The sequence below is a fragment of the Arachis ipaensis genome, chromosome B08, assembly GCF_000816755.2.
Source record: "Arachis ipaensis cultivar K30076 chromosome B08, Araip1.1, whole genome shotgun sequence".
NCBI lineage: Eukaryota > Viridiplantae > Streptophyta > Magnoliopsida > Fabales > Fabaceae > Arachis > Arachis ipaensis.
Window position 1 is genome coordinate 124393163 of NC_029792.2, and position 17132 is coordinate 124410294.

At 31.8% G+C, this 17132-nt stretch overlaps 2 protein-coding genes across 2 annotated transcripts; both read right to left on the minus strand.

Moving 5' to 3' along the window:
* LOC107611675 (F-box/kelch-repeat protein At3g23880-like) lies at positions 1178-2348 on the minus strand (the record flags this gene model as incomplete). Its single annotated transcript, XM_016313578.2, has 1 exon — positions 1178-2348. A coding segment is annotated over exon 1 (1170 nt), but the record flags the coding sequence as incomplete, so codon positions are not given.
* LOC107611677 (F-box/kelch-repeat protein At3g23880-like) lies at positions 6538-13279 on the minus strand. The gene is made up of 2 exons (XM_021109023.1): positions 11880-13279; positions 6538-6548 (listed from the first exon to the last, which is right to left on the minus strand). Exon 1 carries the CDS (start codon positions 13207-13209, stop codon positions 11902-11904), a length of 1308 nt encoding a protein of 435 aa, XP_020964682.1. The 5' UTR covers positions 13210-13279; the 3' UTR covers positions 6538-6548; positions 11880-11901.

Below are 17132 nucleotides of genomic sequence, written 5' to 3' on the forward strand. Positions count from 1 at the left end.
AGATAAATATATAGTACTATATTTTTTTTTACATTAACCACATATATTTATATATGTGTATATGTATTGAATCTAAAAAGTGTGGATAGGTAATACTCAAAACAAAAACAGTAATATTATGTCTATCTAATATAATTTATTTTTACATTAATTAAATTATATATGAATTAATTACTCACTAATGTATTCACACAATTACTTCTAAAAGTAAAAAAAAAAAAAAGTTAGGATGTCAAGTATTTTTTGAGAAATCGGTAAGTTACTAAAATTTAAAAGTTGCGTTTGAAAGAAAGACTAAGATTGAAAGACAAAAACTAAATTAAATTTTTGTATTGTATTTATACTAAAATGAATTATGTCTTAATATCATATTTGATTTAAGATAAATATAAAAATCAGGAGTAAACTTGGAATTAAAAAATTAAAGGAGAGTGTTAATCTTTCTAAATTTCTAATGTGTACTTAAAATTTTTACTCTCAATGTTAAAGTTTTAAATAACACAAACAAATCTGATCCTAAATTTCTTTCTTTGGTTATATTTAATAATAAATAGTAACGAACATTATGCTTGCAACATTTAATTTAATCCAAAATTTAAATAAATTTTAAAATGGAAAAAAATACAATTAAATTGAATTGAATTTATTTTAATGTACATTACTAGTTTAAATTATTTTATGAGTAGAAATTTAATTTTTTGATAGGAACATATTCAATTACAGAAACATAAAAGATAAAACATCATCATCTTAAATAGATATAATCGAACCATATTGTTAAGATAATATCAAAGTTTCCTAAGCATGTTTAGCAAATAAATATGCAAGTATTAAGTTGAGAGTATAGGGTAGTATGAAGTTTTTCTAATGGAGTGGGGAATTATTTTTTTAGGATTTTTTTTTTAATTAAATGCAAAATTGTCAAATAAAAGCATGATACCAAACAAGTACAATTCCTCATAGTACACAAATAAATTTGATAATATTATTAATTACAAAGTTGGTGGTGGACTAGTGCTAGAAAGGCTTCACCAAATGAAGGTGCATACAGGCTTTAAGAGACAATAAACTTGGATTTTTGCAGCAGCATTTTGGATGAGTTGCTTTGAAGACCATTTGGTGAAACCAAACTTTCATGGTAGATATAAGCCATTCTAAAACCTATACTTTGAGAAAGATTAGGATAGTTCTCCTTTAAATTTATGCTGTCAGGTAAATTTATGCTACCATTCTTTAAATCATACAAAACTATTCTTAAAGATGGAGAAATGGCCAAAAGTTCACCACTTTCCGAGATGTAAAGAGATTGTAAAGGAGAACCCAAATTGACGAGTTGGGGATGGAAGGGAATAATTGCCAATTTAGTCCAAGATTGAACATCTCCATATTCCTTCATCTGCCACACAAACCAGCATTGTGCGTTCAAATGCTCATAACAAACAGAAAGACAGTTTCCCAAGATACATAAATAAGTGCCCATCCTCTGAAAATAATCATCTGAATCGGTATCAGGCAGAGAAAAATGACCATAAGTCTCTTTACCCAAATCAAAATAAACAACCACCTGTTGATTAACACTCCAATTAATAGTGCATGCTCGGCTACTGCCAAAAAATACCCCTTCCATGTTATCAGGCATGAAAGGGTCGTCAGTTGGGACACCAGATTGGCCAAATGGGATATCATCAATTCTTCTCCAGGAAGAAGTTGGTCCAAATGTATAAATTCTGGTACTAAATTCCAAACCAGAAGGCCCTTTCTTCCTTAAAATTCCAAAGAGTTTGTAGCTGTCACTGAGATGATCGTAACCAAAGCCACAAAGGCTGGCTTGACCGCTGATTTCCGGTGACTGGAATGTGAATCCGGTACAGGGATTCCACAACATGCCATGCGTATTCTGGTCGCCATCTTCATAAAAAAAGCATAATAATCCATGGCAAGAACCAACGATTCTGTTGTAGCGTTGTCCACTGAAGTAATCGACTTTAGGAGGTTCAAAAGGTTTCTCCATTATTGACCGTACGGACAGAATTCCAAAACTGTCGTATATGACACCATTGTCGCTGAGGGGCAAACTGTTGTAACAAGCAATTCGTAGCGAAGTGAGGCTTGGATCGCGTAAGCATGAACGACGAACGTGGTTGCGGATGAAATCAGGGGCGGAAATTAGGTTTCTCCATAACCTGCACACGCTCCTTAGGGAAACAAGCGTCCTTGCCGGAAGCCTCAGCAAGATTTCCATGATCAACTCCTCCGGAAGGTCTGTCAGCGGCGGCGTTCTTGCGGTGGCCGTGTAACGACGGAGCAGTACCATCCCTCTCGACGCGTTCTTCTCCGCGTCATTCATAATTACGATCAGTAACGTCATGGTTTCAGTTTGAGTTTGCGTTGCTAGATGACTATACTAGATGGATCGTCTATTCTAATGTTCTATTGCTTTCTATTTATAGGAAGGTTTTCATGTTTCAATATTATGATTAGCATCTCAATGGTATAGACGGTTTCAAACTTTCAATATAAGTTCAAAATCACAAACGGCCAATTAATTGAATCTAATCAAATCTTCTAAATTAAAATAATATATTGATCATAATCATAAAAGATTTGAGTTGAATTTGTTTCAAATAAATTATATAAATTGGATCCCATTTTTTATATACTTTTTCTACACAATTGAAGGGCATAATTTGACAGGATTTTGGATAAATTTTTTAAATTGATCCAATTAAATTAAATTTAAATCACAAAGGACTGGAGTTTCATAATAAATCAAATAATTTATATTTATATTTATATGTCAAAAATTTTATAATGCCGATATACTTAATAGACAATAAATATATGGAAAAGTATAGGTAACCAATAAGATTTTTGAACAATGTGTAAACAATGTGAATTAATAGAGTTAAAAGAGTAAATTTAATTAGTAGCATTAAATTAAAGTATAGTATATTTTCATTTGATTGGTAGTTGTTCATGTTGTTCAAAATTTTCATTGTTCCCCTAGCATTCCCCTAAATATATAACTACACAAACATTAAAGTGGAATCTAGCATTCCCCTTTTAAAAAATCTGATTAGAATCTTGATTTAATTTTTACAATCTTTTAATATTACATTTTTAAATAAATGAACTGATTTGATAAAAAATTTATTATGACAATCAATTTTACAATTTAAATTTTATCATAATTTTATATTTTATATTTTACATATTTAATTTATTTTTTAAGGTCACCTAAAATCTCAATTTTTCAGTATTTTGCAAAGAAACCCTTTTTTTTACCATTTTATAATTATTGGTAATGTGTTTATTTTTCTTATTTTCTATTTTCAGGATTAATGAAAAAATGTGTCATCATTGGTAATTAATTGTTAATAGAAATCAATTTTGAAACTGATAAGGTTTTGAAATTTTAAATTATTAACGATTGTTTAGGGTTTGAAAATTGGAAAGATCATAAATATGCATTTAATAATTTGGTATAGTACGCTGATAGGTAACCGTAGCATTTATATAGAGAATACCTGAACATTTGATATTTTACTTTCAAAAAAATTAAAAATAATGCTTTAAAAAAATAAATTTATCTATTTTGTGTTTTAAAGACTATATTAAGTTTACAAATAAAAAAAAATTCATTAAAAATATAAAAATTTTAAGTCTCTAAAATATTTGTTTTAAACATTTTTTTTTTTACCAAAGATAGGAGACTCAAACTCGCAACCTCTTAATTGAGTATGGGGAGACTATACTATTTGAGCTATTACTCATTGGCATATTTGTTAAAAGTTTGGTTCTAACTAAAGTTTAAAGTGAATTAAATCAGCTTGTAAATTAGTTCGAGTTTAATTTGTTAACAATTTAATAAGATAAGCTTGTGAGTCAAATTTAAGGTTAAATTCATGTGCTAAATTTAAGGTTAAGCTAGCCACATACCCTTTCACAAAATTATGAGTACTCCCACCATCAACGAGGATCATCACTTGTCGATTAAAGTGGGTACCACGAACTCTAAGCATTTCTGGGTGAAACTCCCCTTCGAGTGCATTCAAGATAATCTTGGGTGGTTGTTCATCCCCTTTCCCAGTGTCATCGGAATTGGACTCTGGTTCAACGACTGCCATTTGAGGCTCTTGCATCAATTTTCGTAATTCCTCTTTCCCTACTAAGAGTTGCAATGACGACTTGCAATGCTAACCAGGGGTATACTTGTCGTCGTAGTAATAACAAAGTCCCTTTTTCCGATGCGCACGTATATCGGTGCTGGTGAGTTTCTTGACCGGCGATGGTTGTGCGAGTGAGAAAGAATGGGTTGAAGAGGTGGGGGGAGAAGAATGGTTGAGGAGGTGTTGGTGTGAGTGATGAGTTTCTGAAGTTGGAAAACTGGGTGTAGGGTCTGGTTGGGTGCAAACCGATTCGGCTGCCCAAATGAGGAGCTTGGTTTGTTGCCATTGTTTTTGGTGAGGCCCAATGTTACTACTCATGCAGTTTGGCAAGAAAGACAGCTTGGATATAGGAATTGGGGCGAGCCAGTAGCAGCTCACACTTCAGGTGCTCTTGGAGCCCAGCTATAAATAGGGCCACAATCCACTCTTCACTCAGCCCTGTCACACAGTTGTTCAGTTCTTCGAATTGACACTGATACTCTTCTATGGAACCACCCTACTTCAATTTCTTGAGAGTTGTTCATGGATCATAGAACATGTTCTTGCCAAAACAAACATTCCAAGCATCAAGGAATGAGTCCTAGGTGTAAGTAATATTGTTGTTGACTTTCCAGCGGTACCAGGCATAGGCTACACCCATAAGATGGAAGGATAATACTCGAATCCTTTATTCAATTGGAATGTTGAATGTCTCCAAGTATTGCCTTGCCCGGAAAACCCAATCCTCTACTCCATCTCCTTTGAACATGGGAAGGTTAGCCACCTTCAATTTCCATGGCCATTGTGGTTCTCCATTCAAATTCACAGACCCCGATCTAGATCCTTCCACTACATCATCTCTCGTAAAACTGGGATCGCCACTAGCTGCCTTGTGTTTTAGACCCTCACGAAGCAGCTTTTCAATAGCACGCAGTGATGAATCCATCATTGTAAGCTGTTGTTGCATGCGTCTATGCTATACGTTCGTTCGCATCCACTAAACCACGGCTCAATGTCACTACCTCATGCTTATTGGAGAGTGTTAATTCTTCTAATCGAGTTAATCAAGTTCCTTTGGTCATTGATGCGAGGCAAATGTCGGTTTAGAAATTTGCTAATTGAAAGAGTGGATTCGTTATAAGTATAGCTCCAAACCAATAATCAACTCGAATCAAAATTTAAACAAGAGCGTCACAAAGTTACAAACAAATAACCGAGAATGTTAATTTCAGGTCGTTCTCCCTTGAACTAGCAATTAAGTGCACATCAATAGTTATAAATTCGGGGGTTTTCACGCATAAAAAGGAAATTAAAGAGACTAGAAGTTAAATGAGTCAACAACAATTAAATGGCAAAGAAATAGAATTAATAGGCAAGCAAAACAATTAACTAAGAAAGCATGAATTAAGAGCAATGATTGGACTAAAACTATATTATAAGACAATTAAATTAAACTATGAAAGATCAAAGCAATAAACTAATGAAGAATGTAATTCAAATGTATAAAAAGGGTCTTGATTAGTGATTGAGAGTTAAAGGATTCATATCCTTGTCATAACCACAACCATGGCAATTACAATGAGTTAATTCCACTTAGTTAATCCCTAAACAATGGAGAAAGCCAAGTAGGTATAATTGGTCTTAATCCACAAATTCTAGCCAACTTACTAATTAAGTTTAATAAAAGGCTAGCGTTAGTAGAAATAAGAACAATTAACAACCCAAAGCTACCATTCAATGTTGGACATTAATGATTCTAGGATCCTAGTTCCTCAATCACTAATCCAAGGGATAAAACAAGGATAGTGTAAACGATAAGACAATTAAGAGCAACTTACAGTTAAAACAAGTTATAATCCAAACTAAGGCATAAATTGCTTAAACCCTAATAAAACCTAGAGAGAAGTGAGGGTTTCTCTTTCTAAAAAAAACTATAAAAAACTTAGCAAAAAAAAAAACGTAATATGATGATTTGATGGTGTGTGGTGTGTCCCCTCCAAAAATTGAGCTTCAATATGACTTCAAGACATAAAAAATATGCCAAGACAATCTCCAATTCGCGAATCACGTGACTTTTTAAATGAGACACGCATCTAGACTTGTACGTACGCACACTAGCCAATTTTTCACTTGTGCATACGCACAAATTCGAATGTTCTTCTTTTTTGTTTCTTCATGAATTCTTCCACTTTGCATGTTTTTTCTTCTACTATTTCAAGTCATCCTTGCCTATTAGTCTTGAAATCACTCAACAAATATATCAAGGCATTGAATATAATAAAGGTGAAATTAATTTGACAATACAAAAAAGATGTTTTTAACAATTGAGCATAATTAAGAGAGAATTCACAAAATCATGTTATTTCAATGAATAAATGCAAGTTTATATGATAAAATTCACTCATTTCAAGCAAAAAAAATTATCATCAAATATAAATTCATCAGTCATCATGGACTTCTCTCAACAAGAGCACTAATTGATAGCCTGTTCAATAATTCAAGCTCAAGCAAAGGTATAACAACCACAAAATAAGAAGAAGATCGTGCAGCGATGAATTGAGTAAAATCAAATATGAGTGTGCGTATATAATCTGAAATGGAATGAACAATAATTTCTCCTTTCGAGTGAGAGAAGCACTCCTCAATGATAACAATTCATATTTTACCATTTTCTGGTTCTTTGCCTTCCTTTTTAAGCTTTTTCTCTTTCTAAGTTGTTAAGTAACTAACTTGATACTACCTCTAATTTTATTACTCTATAGCGCCTCTATTTCATAGCTAGTAGTCCTTCATCCAAGTTGGTTGCTTTTTCACAAACTTGTTTCTCTGCTTTGCTAACATTTTATCTGGCCCAATTACCTCCTCATCGCTTTCAGCTTCTTGTATTGGGTCGAAAATAGCAGCTGTTGTTAATGGGCCCGTATCAATTTATGTGTGTCATTGACCGAGAGGTTTGAGAAGCTTCTTAGAACGTTCAGTAAGGTTGGTTTCATGGATGGTTTGGTTTGTTTTGATTTGGTTCAGGTTTGGTTGCCTTTTGATTTGAATTTTCTTTTTGTTCTGTTCTGCATCCTATTCAGGTAGCTCTCACCTCCGCACTCCAAGCCTCCTTTACCTGTTGAACCGCTGCTGAAGCTTCTAGGTATTTAGAGCAGGTTCTACTTTAAAACCCAAGCCTATTGACTCTTAAAAGCATGTTTCCACCTTCTCTTGGTGAAGTCTTTCTAACACTGCCAACTTTGTTATTAATGCTATCAATTATTTATCTCAGTACTATGTTTATTTTCAATTCCAATTCCACCTTCTTTTTGTTTTATCTTCTTCCTGTTCTCGTAAAATATTTCTTTTAACACTTTTTTTGCACTGATGACAAATTGTACTGGGTTTAAGATAGCAAAGCTGAATTTAAAAAAAAATTCATGGAAATTTGGTTGTTGATATAACAATTAGCATTTTTTAGCTTTCCAATTTCTTCCTCAATATAATATAGTGATTACCCCACTCCCATTCTTTTTAAACTCATTATAGGTAATGTATAAAAAAATTTATGACAAGGCTGTTTAGAGAAAGGTCTCTTTGTTAAAATAATTAATGACTATTCAATTCATGGGAAATTACGGCACGTAAAAAATGGAATCTTCAAGTATTATACAGAGACTATTGATTCGAATATAAACATGCCAAGGTAACAAAACTATTAAATAGAGGTGATCTGAATGTTGATCATGAGCTGTTCAAATACTGCATTTCAAGTTGTAGGTGCTTATGTTATTGTTAAATTCTGGGTGGTTGTATAAAAATAATAATTAATGAAAAACAAGATTGCACTTGATTTCATTAAAGCTTAAGTTGGACTACAAATATATGAAAGTTTAATAATAAAAAGATGTTTTTAACGTTCTGTTTTATAGTTTGATTCAACCTTTGTCTTTTAATTTATGTTTTCATCCCTAATTTTCTATAGTATTCCCATGTATGTGGAGTGAGGTGGTAATTCGAATTAAACTGTATGTTAGTATAATATTCACTGATTTTTTATATATGATTTTCTTTTTTCAGTAGTACTATAAGGTCAATAAATATTATTATTTTACACATAAAATACATAATTTGCACTTATATTTACCAAAAATTACATACATAAGATAATACAATTTACATTAATATTTACTAAAGTTTACATACATAAGTCAATATTAAAGAAAATTTGGTATTTATCTTCGCCAAAATTGGTAAAAATTGCTGCCCCTAAGATTTTTCGAATTTCATAAACTATTATATATATAAAGACATGCAGACAGATTTAAAAGGAGTGGTTTGGATTTATAAGTTGAGGTGAAGTGTACTTTCTTAGTGAGCCTAAATTAGTGCACCATAAATTGTGATGCTTGTTTGAAGAACATGCCTACTAGAAGAAGCATGCCATGTTGTGGAAATCCTATACCGGATTCACATTCCAATCACTGTAAATCAGCGGTCATGCCTTCTATTAATTGGAGTGTTTATCATGTGATTCTTTATTTTGATTTGGACAAAGAGACATGGTCATTTTCCCCTGCCTGATATGGATTCCGATGATTATCCCCGGAGGCAGTACACTCACTTATGTGTCTTGAGAAGCTAGAGGATCCTAAGAAATTTAGAAAAGTATTTAAGTTGTGAATTGTGATTTTAATTTCAGGAATATCCATGTATCTGTTTCAATAGAAGAAGCACATTACTTGCTGCTTATGCAAAAGAAAACAAAATAAAAATTTTAGACACGTTTACCGGAAATTTTAGAAAGGTAAGTTGCACTTTACACTTATGTTAAGCCTTGCACATTTTAATGTACCAAGTCCAATTTTAATTGATGTATAGCTTGAATTGCAGAAACAATGTTTTTGATTTTTTTTTTAAAGATAGAAAGACTCGAACTCGTGATCTCTAGGTGAATATGGAGAGACAATATTCTCGTAATTTATAAAATATTCTGGTGTATTATGAATATAATAATAGAGTTAAGGTTTATCTTTTCTTTTTAATGTACTGTTATAAGTTATAACATATACTTTATTATTGTTGTTTGGGTCACTCAGTGTACAAATACAATTTCATACCGATTTACAGATTTACATAATTGAAGGACACGTGTAGCAAATGATTAGGAATTCTGATCAGATTGTCTGAATTTTTATGAAGCCTTGTTGAAGAGTCCAAGCCAAGCCGCTTTACATATTGTTTATATTTTTACCATCATGGCATAAAAGGGTCTGATCAAATGTGCTGCCAAATCTTCCAAACGTTCGTGTTTTTTATTAGGAATATTATGACATATTTAAAAACATGACCAAAAGAATGATAAATATAAATAAGTTTTTGAAATATTTAAAAACGTGATAAAAGAATTAGATATTAAATATATATACTAAGTGATACAAATTTTGATAATCATTATTAAAAAAATAAGATTTTTAATTTTTAAAATTTAAAAAATTAAAAATTTCATATCACTTAAATTTTTTATTTTTTTATTGTGAATTACCACATTTTTTAAAAAATAAAAAAATCTAGAAATCAAATTTTATTCTGAATTTTTTTGTGTATATTTTAAATATTTATTCAAATATTGTTACAAAAATTCAGATCAAATGAATAAATTATTGAGGAGTGCTACACATACAAGTCTTTTTGACTTACAAGTCTTACAAGTTACTAGACCTTTTAATGCGTTATTCAACGTTTCCTATTTTCAAAGCACTACACTCAGAACGGTTCTTCTTCTTCTTCCTCTTCTTCTTCCTCTTCCTCTTCCTCTTCTTCTCTTCCTCTTCCTCTTCCTCTTCCTCTTCCTCTTCGTTTTTTTTTTTTCGATTTTCATAGTTTCTGAAATCAAGCTTTGAAATCGTTTTGAAGAAGAAGAAGCAGCAGAAGATGAGAAGAAAGAGAAAGAGTTCTGAATTATGCAACGAATTTTGGGTGTATTTTTTGTAATCCTTTGAGTGTATTTCTGTAATCCTTTTGAAGATAATGGAACTTCAGAAATACACCCAAACGATTACAGAAGTACACCCAAAATGATTACAAAAATACACCCAAACGGTTACAAGAATTTACCCAAACGATTATAGAAATACACCCAAAGGATTACAGAAAATACACCCAAAGGATTTAAAGAAATACACCTAAAATTTGTTAAAATACATTTTATGCATAATTCAGAACTCTTTCTCTTTCTCCTCCTCATCTTCTACTGCTTCTTCTTCTTCAAAAACGATTTCACCATGAAAAATAGAAAAAAAAAAAGATAAAACAGAGAGAAAGAACGTAAATGAAGAAGAAGAGGAAGACGATGAAGAAGAACGTGCAGAAACGAAAGAAAAGGAGAAGAAGAAGAAGAGTAAGAGGAAGAAGAACGTGCAGCAAGAAGAAGAAGAAGAAGGAGAAAGAGAAGGCAAGAAAGAAGAAGAAGACGAAGAGGAAGAAGAATGGTTCGAAGCGTGTTTTGAGCGTTAGTTTTAATTGAACTTGTAAGGCTTACAAGCCTTAATCGCTTGTATAAGTATGCCAAGAATTACTCTAAATTATATTTATACATGTGTATATGTATTGAATCTAAAAAGTGTAGATAGATAATACTCAAAACAAAAATAGTAATATTATATGTCTATCTAATATAATTTATTTTTATATTAATTAAATTATTAATTAATTAATTACTCACTAATGTATTCACACAATTACTGGTTGAAAATCCAATTGCTTCAACAGAATTTACATGCTTAGGATCACTAATGTATTCTACTATATACATTTGCATCTAATTTCTACCACTAATGTGTTCTATTTTTCTAATGATATTTACAAGTTTATCTCCCCCACTGTGTTCTCTCTTTTTAATGATGTATGTTTACAAGTTTTGTTAAAAAAAAAAAAATACTCATTATGAACAGTTCTAAAAATAGAAAAAAAGTTAGGATGTTAAGAATTTTTTGAGAAATTAGTGAGTTACTAATATTTAAAGGTTGCGTTTGAAAGATTAACTAAAATCGAAAGACAAAAATTAAATTAAATTTTTGTATTGTATTTATATTGAACTGAATTATGTCTCAATATCATGTTTGATTTAAGATAAATATAGAAACCAAGAATAAACTTTGAAGTTAAAAAATTAAAAGAGAGTGTTAATCCTAAACTTCTGATGTGTACTTAAAATTTTTACTCTTAACGTTAAAGTTTTAAATAACACAAACAAATGTGATCCTAAATTTCTCTCTTTGGTTATATTTAACAATAAATAGTAACGAACGTTATGCTGGCAACATTTATTTAATCCAAAATTTAAATAAATTTTAAAATAAAAAATATAATTAAATTGAATTGAATTTATTTTAATGTACATTACTAGTTTAAAATATTTTATGAGTAGAAATTTAATTTTTTGATAGGAACATATTCAATTACAGAAACATAAAAGATAAAACATCATCATCTTAAATAGATATAATCGAACCATATTGTTAAGATAATATCAAAGTTTCCTAAGCATGTTTAGCAAATAAATATGCAAGTATTAAGTTGAGAGTAGGGTAGAATGAAGTTTTTCCAATGCAAAATTGCCAAATGAAAGGATGATACTAAGTAAGTACAATTCCTCATCAGTACACAAATAAACATAGTACTTGGATAAATAAATTTGATAACATTATTAATTACAAAGTTGGTAGTGGACTAGTGCTAAAAAGGCTTCACCAAATGAAGGTGCATACAGGCTTTAAGAAACAATAGACTTAGGTTTTTGCAGCAGCATTTTGGATGAGTTGCTTTGAAGGCCCTTTGGTGAAACTAAGCTTTCATGGTAGATATAAGCCATTCTAAAACCTATACTTTGAGAAAGATTAGGATAGTTCTCCTTTAAATTTATGCTGTCAGGTGAATTTATGCTACCATTCTTTAAATCATACAAAACTATTCTTAAAGATGGAGAAATGGCTAAAAGTTCACCACTTTCCGAGATGTAAAGAGATTGTAAAGGAGAACCCAAATTGACGAGTTGGGGATGGAAGGGAATAATTGCCAATTTAGTCCAAGATTGAGCATCTCCGTATTCCTTCATCTGCCACACAAACCAGCATTGTGCGTTCAAATGCTCATAACAAACAGAAAGACAGTTTCCCAAGATACATAAATAAGTGCCCATCCTCTGAAAATAATCATCTGAATCGGTATAAGGCAGAGAAAAATGGCCATAAGTCTCTTTATCCAAATCAAAATAAACAACCACCTGTTGATTCACACTCCAATTAATAGTGCATGCTCGGCTACTGCCAAAAAATACCCCTTCCATGTTATCAGGCATGAAAGGGTCGTCAGTTGGGACAAATAATGGGATATCATCAATTCTTCTCCAGGAAGAAGTTGGTCCAAAAGTATAAATTCTGGTACTAAATTCCAAACCAGAAGGCCCTTTCTTCCTTAAAATTCCAAAGAGTTTGTAGCTGTCACTGAGATGATCGTAACCAAAGCCACAAAGGCTGGCTTGACCGCTGATTTCCGGTGACTGGAATGTGAATCCAGTACAGGGATTCCACAACATGCCATGCGTATTCTGGTCGCCATCTTCATAAAAAAAGCATAACAATCCATGGCAAGAACCAACGATTCTGTTGTAGCGTTGTCCACTGAAGTAATCGACTTTAGGAGGTTCAAAAGGTTTCTCCATTATTGACCGTACGGACAGAATTCCAAAACTGTCGTATCTGACACCATTGCCTCCGAGGGGCAAACTGTTGTAACAAGCAATCCGTAGCGAAGTCAGGCTTGGATCGCGTAAGCATGAACGACGACGAAGGTGGTTGCGGGTGAAATCAGGGGCGGAAATTAGGTTTCTCCATAACCTGCACACGCTCCTTAGGGAAACAAGCGTCCTTGCCGGAAGCCTCAGCAAGATTTCCATGATCAACTCCTCCGGAAGGTCTGTCAGCGGCGGCGTTCTTGCGGTGGCCGTGTGACGACGGCGCAGTACCAGTCCTCTCGACGCGTTCTTCTCCGCGTCATTCATAATTACGATCAGTAACGTCATCGTTTCAGTTTTTGAATATTAGGGTTTTCATGTTTCAATATCATCTCAATGGATCTAGGGACGGTTTCAATATGAGATCAAAATCACAAACCGATCCAATTGAATCTAATCAAATCTTCTAAATTAAATTATTAAAATAATATATTGATCATAATCATAAAAGATTTGAGTTGAATTTGTTTCAAATAAATTATATAAATTGGATCATAATTGAAGGGCATGAATTTGACAGGGTTTTGGATAAATTTTTTAAATTGATCCAATTAAATTAAATTTAAATCTCAAAGGACTGGAGTTTCATAATAATATCAAATAATTTATATTTATATTTATATGTCAAAAATTTTATAATGCTGATATACTTAATAAGGTAGAGAAAATCGAGATTTTACGTGAAATCGAAAAAGTAAATAAAAAACGTAAAACGTAAAATCTTAATAAGATTTAAATCGTAAAATCGTCAGACTTAGTACAAATTTCGTAAAATCGATAAACTTATTTAAAATCGTAATATCGAAAGATTTTAAGAGTTAAATCGAGATTCTAGCTACTATGCTTAATAGACAATAAATATATAACTACACAAACATTAAAGTGGAACCTAGCATTCCCCTTTTAAAAAATCTGATTAGAATCTTGATTTAATTTTTACAATCTTTTAATATTACATTTTTAAAGAAATGAACTGATTTGATAAAAGATTTATTATGACAATCAATTTTACAATTTAAATTTTATCATAATTTAATAAATTATATAAATTGGATCATAATTGAAGGGCATGAATTTGACAGGGTTTTGGATAAATTTTTTAAATTGATCCAATTAAATTAAATTTAAATCTCAAAGGACTGGAGTTTCATAATAATATCAAATAATTTATATTTATATTTATATGTCAAAAATTTTATAATGCTGATATACTTAATAAGGTAGAGAAAATCGAGATTTTACGTGAAATCGAAAAAGTAAATAAAAAACGTAAAACGTAAAATCTTAATAAGATTTAAATCGTAAAATCGTCAGACTTAGTACAAATTTCGTAAAATCGATAAACTTATTTAAAATCGTAATATCGAAAGATTTTAAGAGTTAAATCGAGATTCTAGCTACTATGCTTAATAGACAATAAATATATAACTACACAAACATTAAAGTGGAACCTAGCATTCCCCTTTTAAAAAATCTGATTAGAATCTTGATTTAATTTTTACAATCTTTTAATATTACATTTTTAAAGAAATGAACTGATTTGATAAAAGATTTATTATGACAATCAATTTTACAATTTAAATTTTATCATAATTTTATATTTTATATTTTACATATTTAATTTATTTTTTAAGGTCACCTAAAATCTCAATTTTTCAGTATTTTGCAAAGAAACCCTTTTTTTTACCATTTTATAATTATTGGTAATGTGTTTATTTTTCTTATTTTCTATTTTCAGGATTAATGAAAAAATGTGTCATCATTGGTAATTAATTGTTAATAGAAATCAATTTTGAAACTGATAAGGTTTTGAAATTTTAAATTATTAACGATTGTTTAGGGTTTGAAAATTGGAAAGATCATAAATATGCATTTAATAATTTGGTATAGTACGCTGATAGGTAACCGTAGCATTTATATAGAGAATACCTGAACATTTGATATTTTACTTTCAAAAAAATTAAAAATAATGCTTTAAAAAAATAAATTTATCTATTTTGTGTTTTAAAGACTATATTAAGTTTACAAATAAAAAAAAATTCATTAAAAATATAAAAATTTTAAGTCTCTAATATATTTGTTTTAAACATTTTTTTTTTTACCAAAGATAGGAGACTCAAACTCGCAACCTCTTAATTGAGTATGGGGAGACTATACTATTTGAGCTATTACTCATTGGCATATTTGTTAAAAGTTTGGTTCTAACTAAAGTTTAAAGTGAATTAAATCAGCTTGTAAATTAGTTCGAGTTTAATTTGTTAACAATTTAATAAGATAAGCTTGTGAGTCAAATTTAAGGTTAAATTCATGTGCTAAATTTAAGGTTAAGCTAGCCACATACCCTTTCACAAAATTATGAGTACTCCCACCATCAACGAGGATCATCACTTGTCGATTAAAGTGGGTACCACGAACTCTAAGCATTTCTGGGTGAAACTCCCCTTCGAGTGCATTCAAGATAATCTTGGGTGGTTGTTCATCCCCTTTCCCAGTGTCATCGGAATTGGACTCTGGTTCAACGACTGCCGTTTGAGGCTCTTGCATCAATTTTCGTAATTCCTCTTTTCCTACTAAGAGTTGCAATGACGACTTGCAATGCTAACCAGGGGTATACTTGTCGTCGTAGTAATAACAAAGTCCCTTTTCCCGATGCGCACGTATATCGGTGCTGGTGAGTTTCTTGACCGGCGATGGTTGTGCGAGTGAGGAAGAATGGGTTGAAGAGGTGGGGGGAGAAGAATGGGTTGAGGAGGTGTTGGTGTGAGTGATGAGTTTCTGAAGTTGGAAAACTGGGTGTAGGGTCTAGTTGGGTGCAAACCGATTCGGCTGCCCAAATGAGGAGCTTGGTTTGTTGCCATTGTTTTTGGTGAGGCCCAATGTTACTGCTCATGCAGTTTGGCAAGAGAGACAGCTTAGATATAGGAATTGGGGCGAGCCAATAGCAGCTCACACTTCAGGTGCTCTTGGAGCCCAGCTATAAATAGGGCCACAATCCACTCTTAACTCAGCCCTGTCACACAGTTGTTCAGTTCTTCGAATTGACACTGATACTCTTCTATGGAACCACCCTACTTCAATTTCTTGAGAGTTGTTCATGGATCATAGAACATGTTCTTGCCAAAACAAACATTCAAAGCATCAAGGAATGAGTCCTAGGTGTAAGTAATATTGTTGTTGACTCTCCAGCGGTACCAGGCATAGGCTACACCCATAAGATGGAAGGATAATACTCGAATCCTTTATTTAATTGGAATGTTGAATGTCTCCAAGTATTGCCTTGCCCGAAAAACCCAATCCTCTACTCCATCTCCTTTGAACATGGGAAGGTTAGCCACCTTCAATTTCCATGGCCATTGTGGTTCTCCATTCAAATTCACAGACCCCGATCTAGATCCTTCCACCACATCATCTATCGTAAAACTGGGATCGCCACTAGCTGCCTTGTGATTTAGACCCTCACGAAGCAGCTTTAAAATAGCACGCAGTGATGAATCCATCATTCACCACATTTGCGAGCGTGCCGGTTGCTCTATCAGCACGGTTTTTTGGAGCTATCGGCACGCTTTTTTTGTTGGCACGCTTTCATCTCTTGCCACGCTTTAAAAGCGTGGCCATAGGTCTTAACCTATAGGTACACTTAAAAAGCGTACCGAAAGGTGCACATGTCGCCACGCTTTTAAAACGTCCCAGAATGTTTGTTTGAGGTACTCTTTAAAAGCGTGCCGATAAGAAAAGATATGGCTACACTTTTTAAAACGTGGCGATAACCAGTGATACGGCCATGCTTTAAAAGCGTGGCAATAGGCTTGTAAAATTAAAAAAAAAAAAAAAAAAACTTTTTCTTATTTTTACCTTCACCGCTGCTTAAAATTCAAATATAACTTTAGACACTAAACTAAATATTTTATCCAACACTTTTTATACTCCCATCTTATATAGTATCAAAGGATAGAAGTATCAATTTCACTTATATCATCGGTTACAAATAATGATTTTGTTAAACATATCCATATATGAGTGCGTTTTAAGAAAATGATAATTTCATTCTATTTTTAATAATGTCATTTCACATATGATATTTTTATATTATATATTTGTATAAATTTATAGAAAAAAAAAACGTTATTATCAAAATAGAATTGACAATATCTATTTTTTGTTTTCTAAATGCATTAAAGTTAATAGATCCTTTTTTTAATGAATGTGTGCAA

Bases quoted from the DNA above. Each gene is read 5' to 3' on its own strand.
- LOC107611677 (XM_021109023.1), bottom strand. From the start codon at position 13,209: ATGACGTTACTGATCGTAATTATGAATGACGCGGAGAAGAACGCGTCG.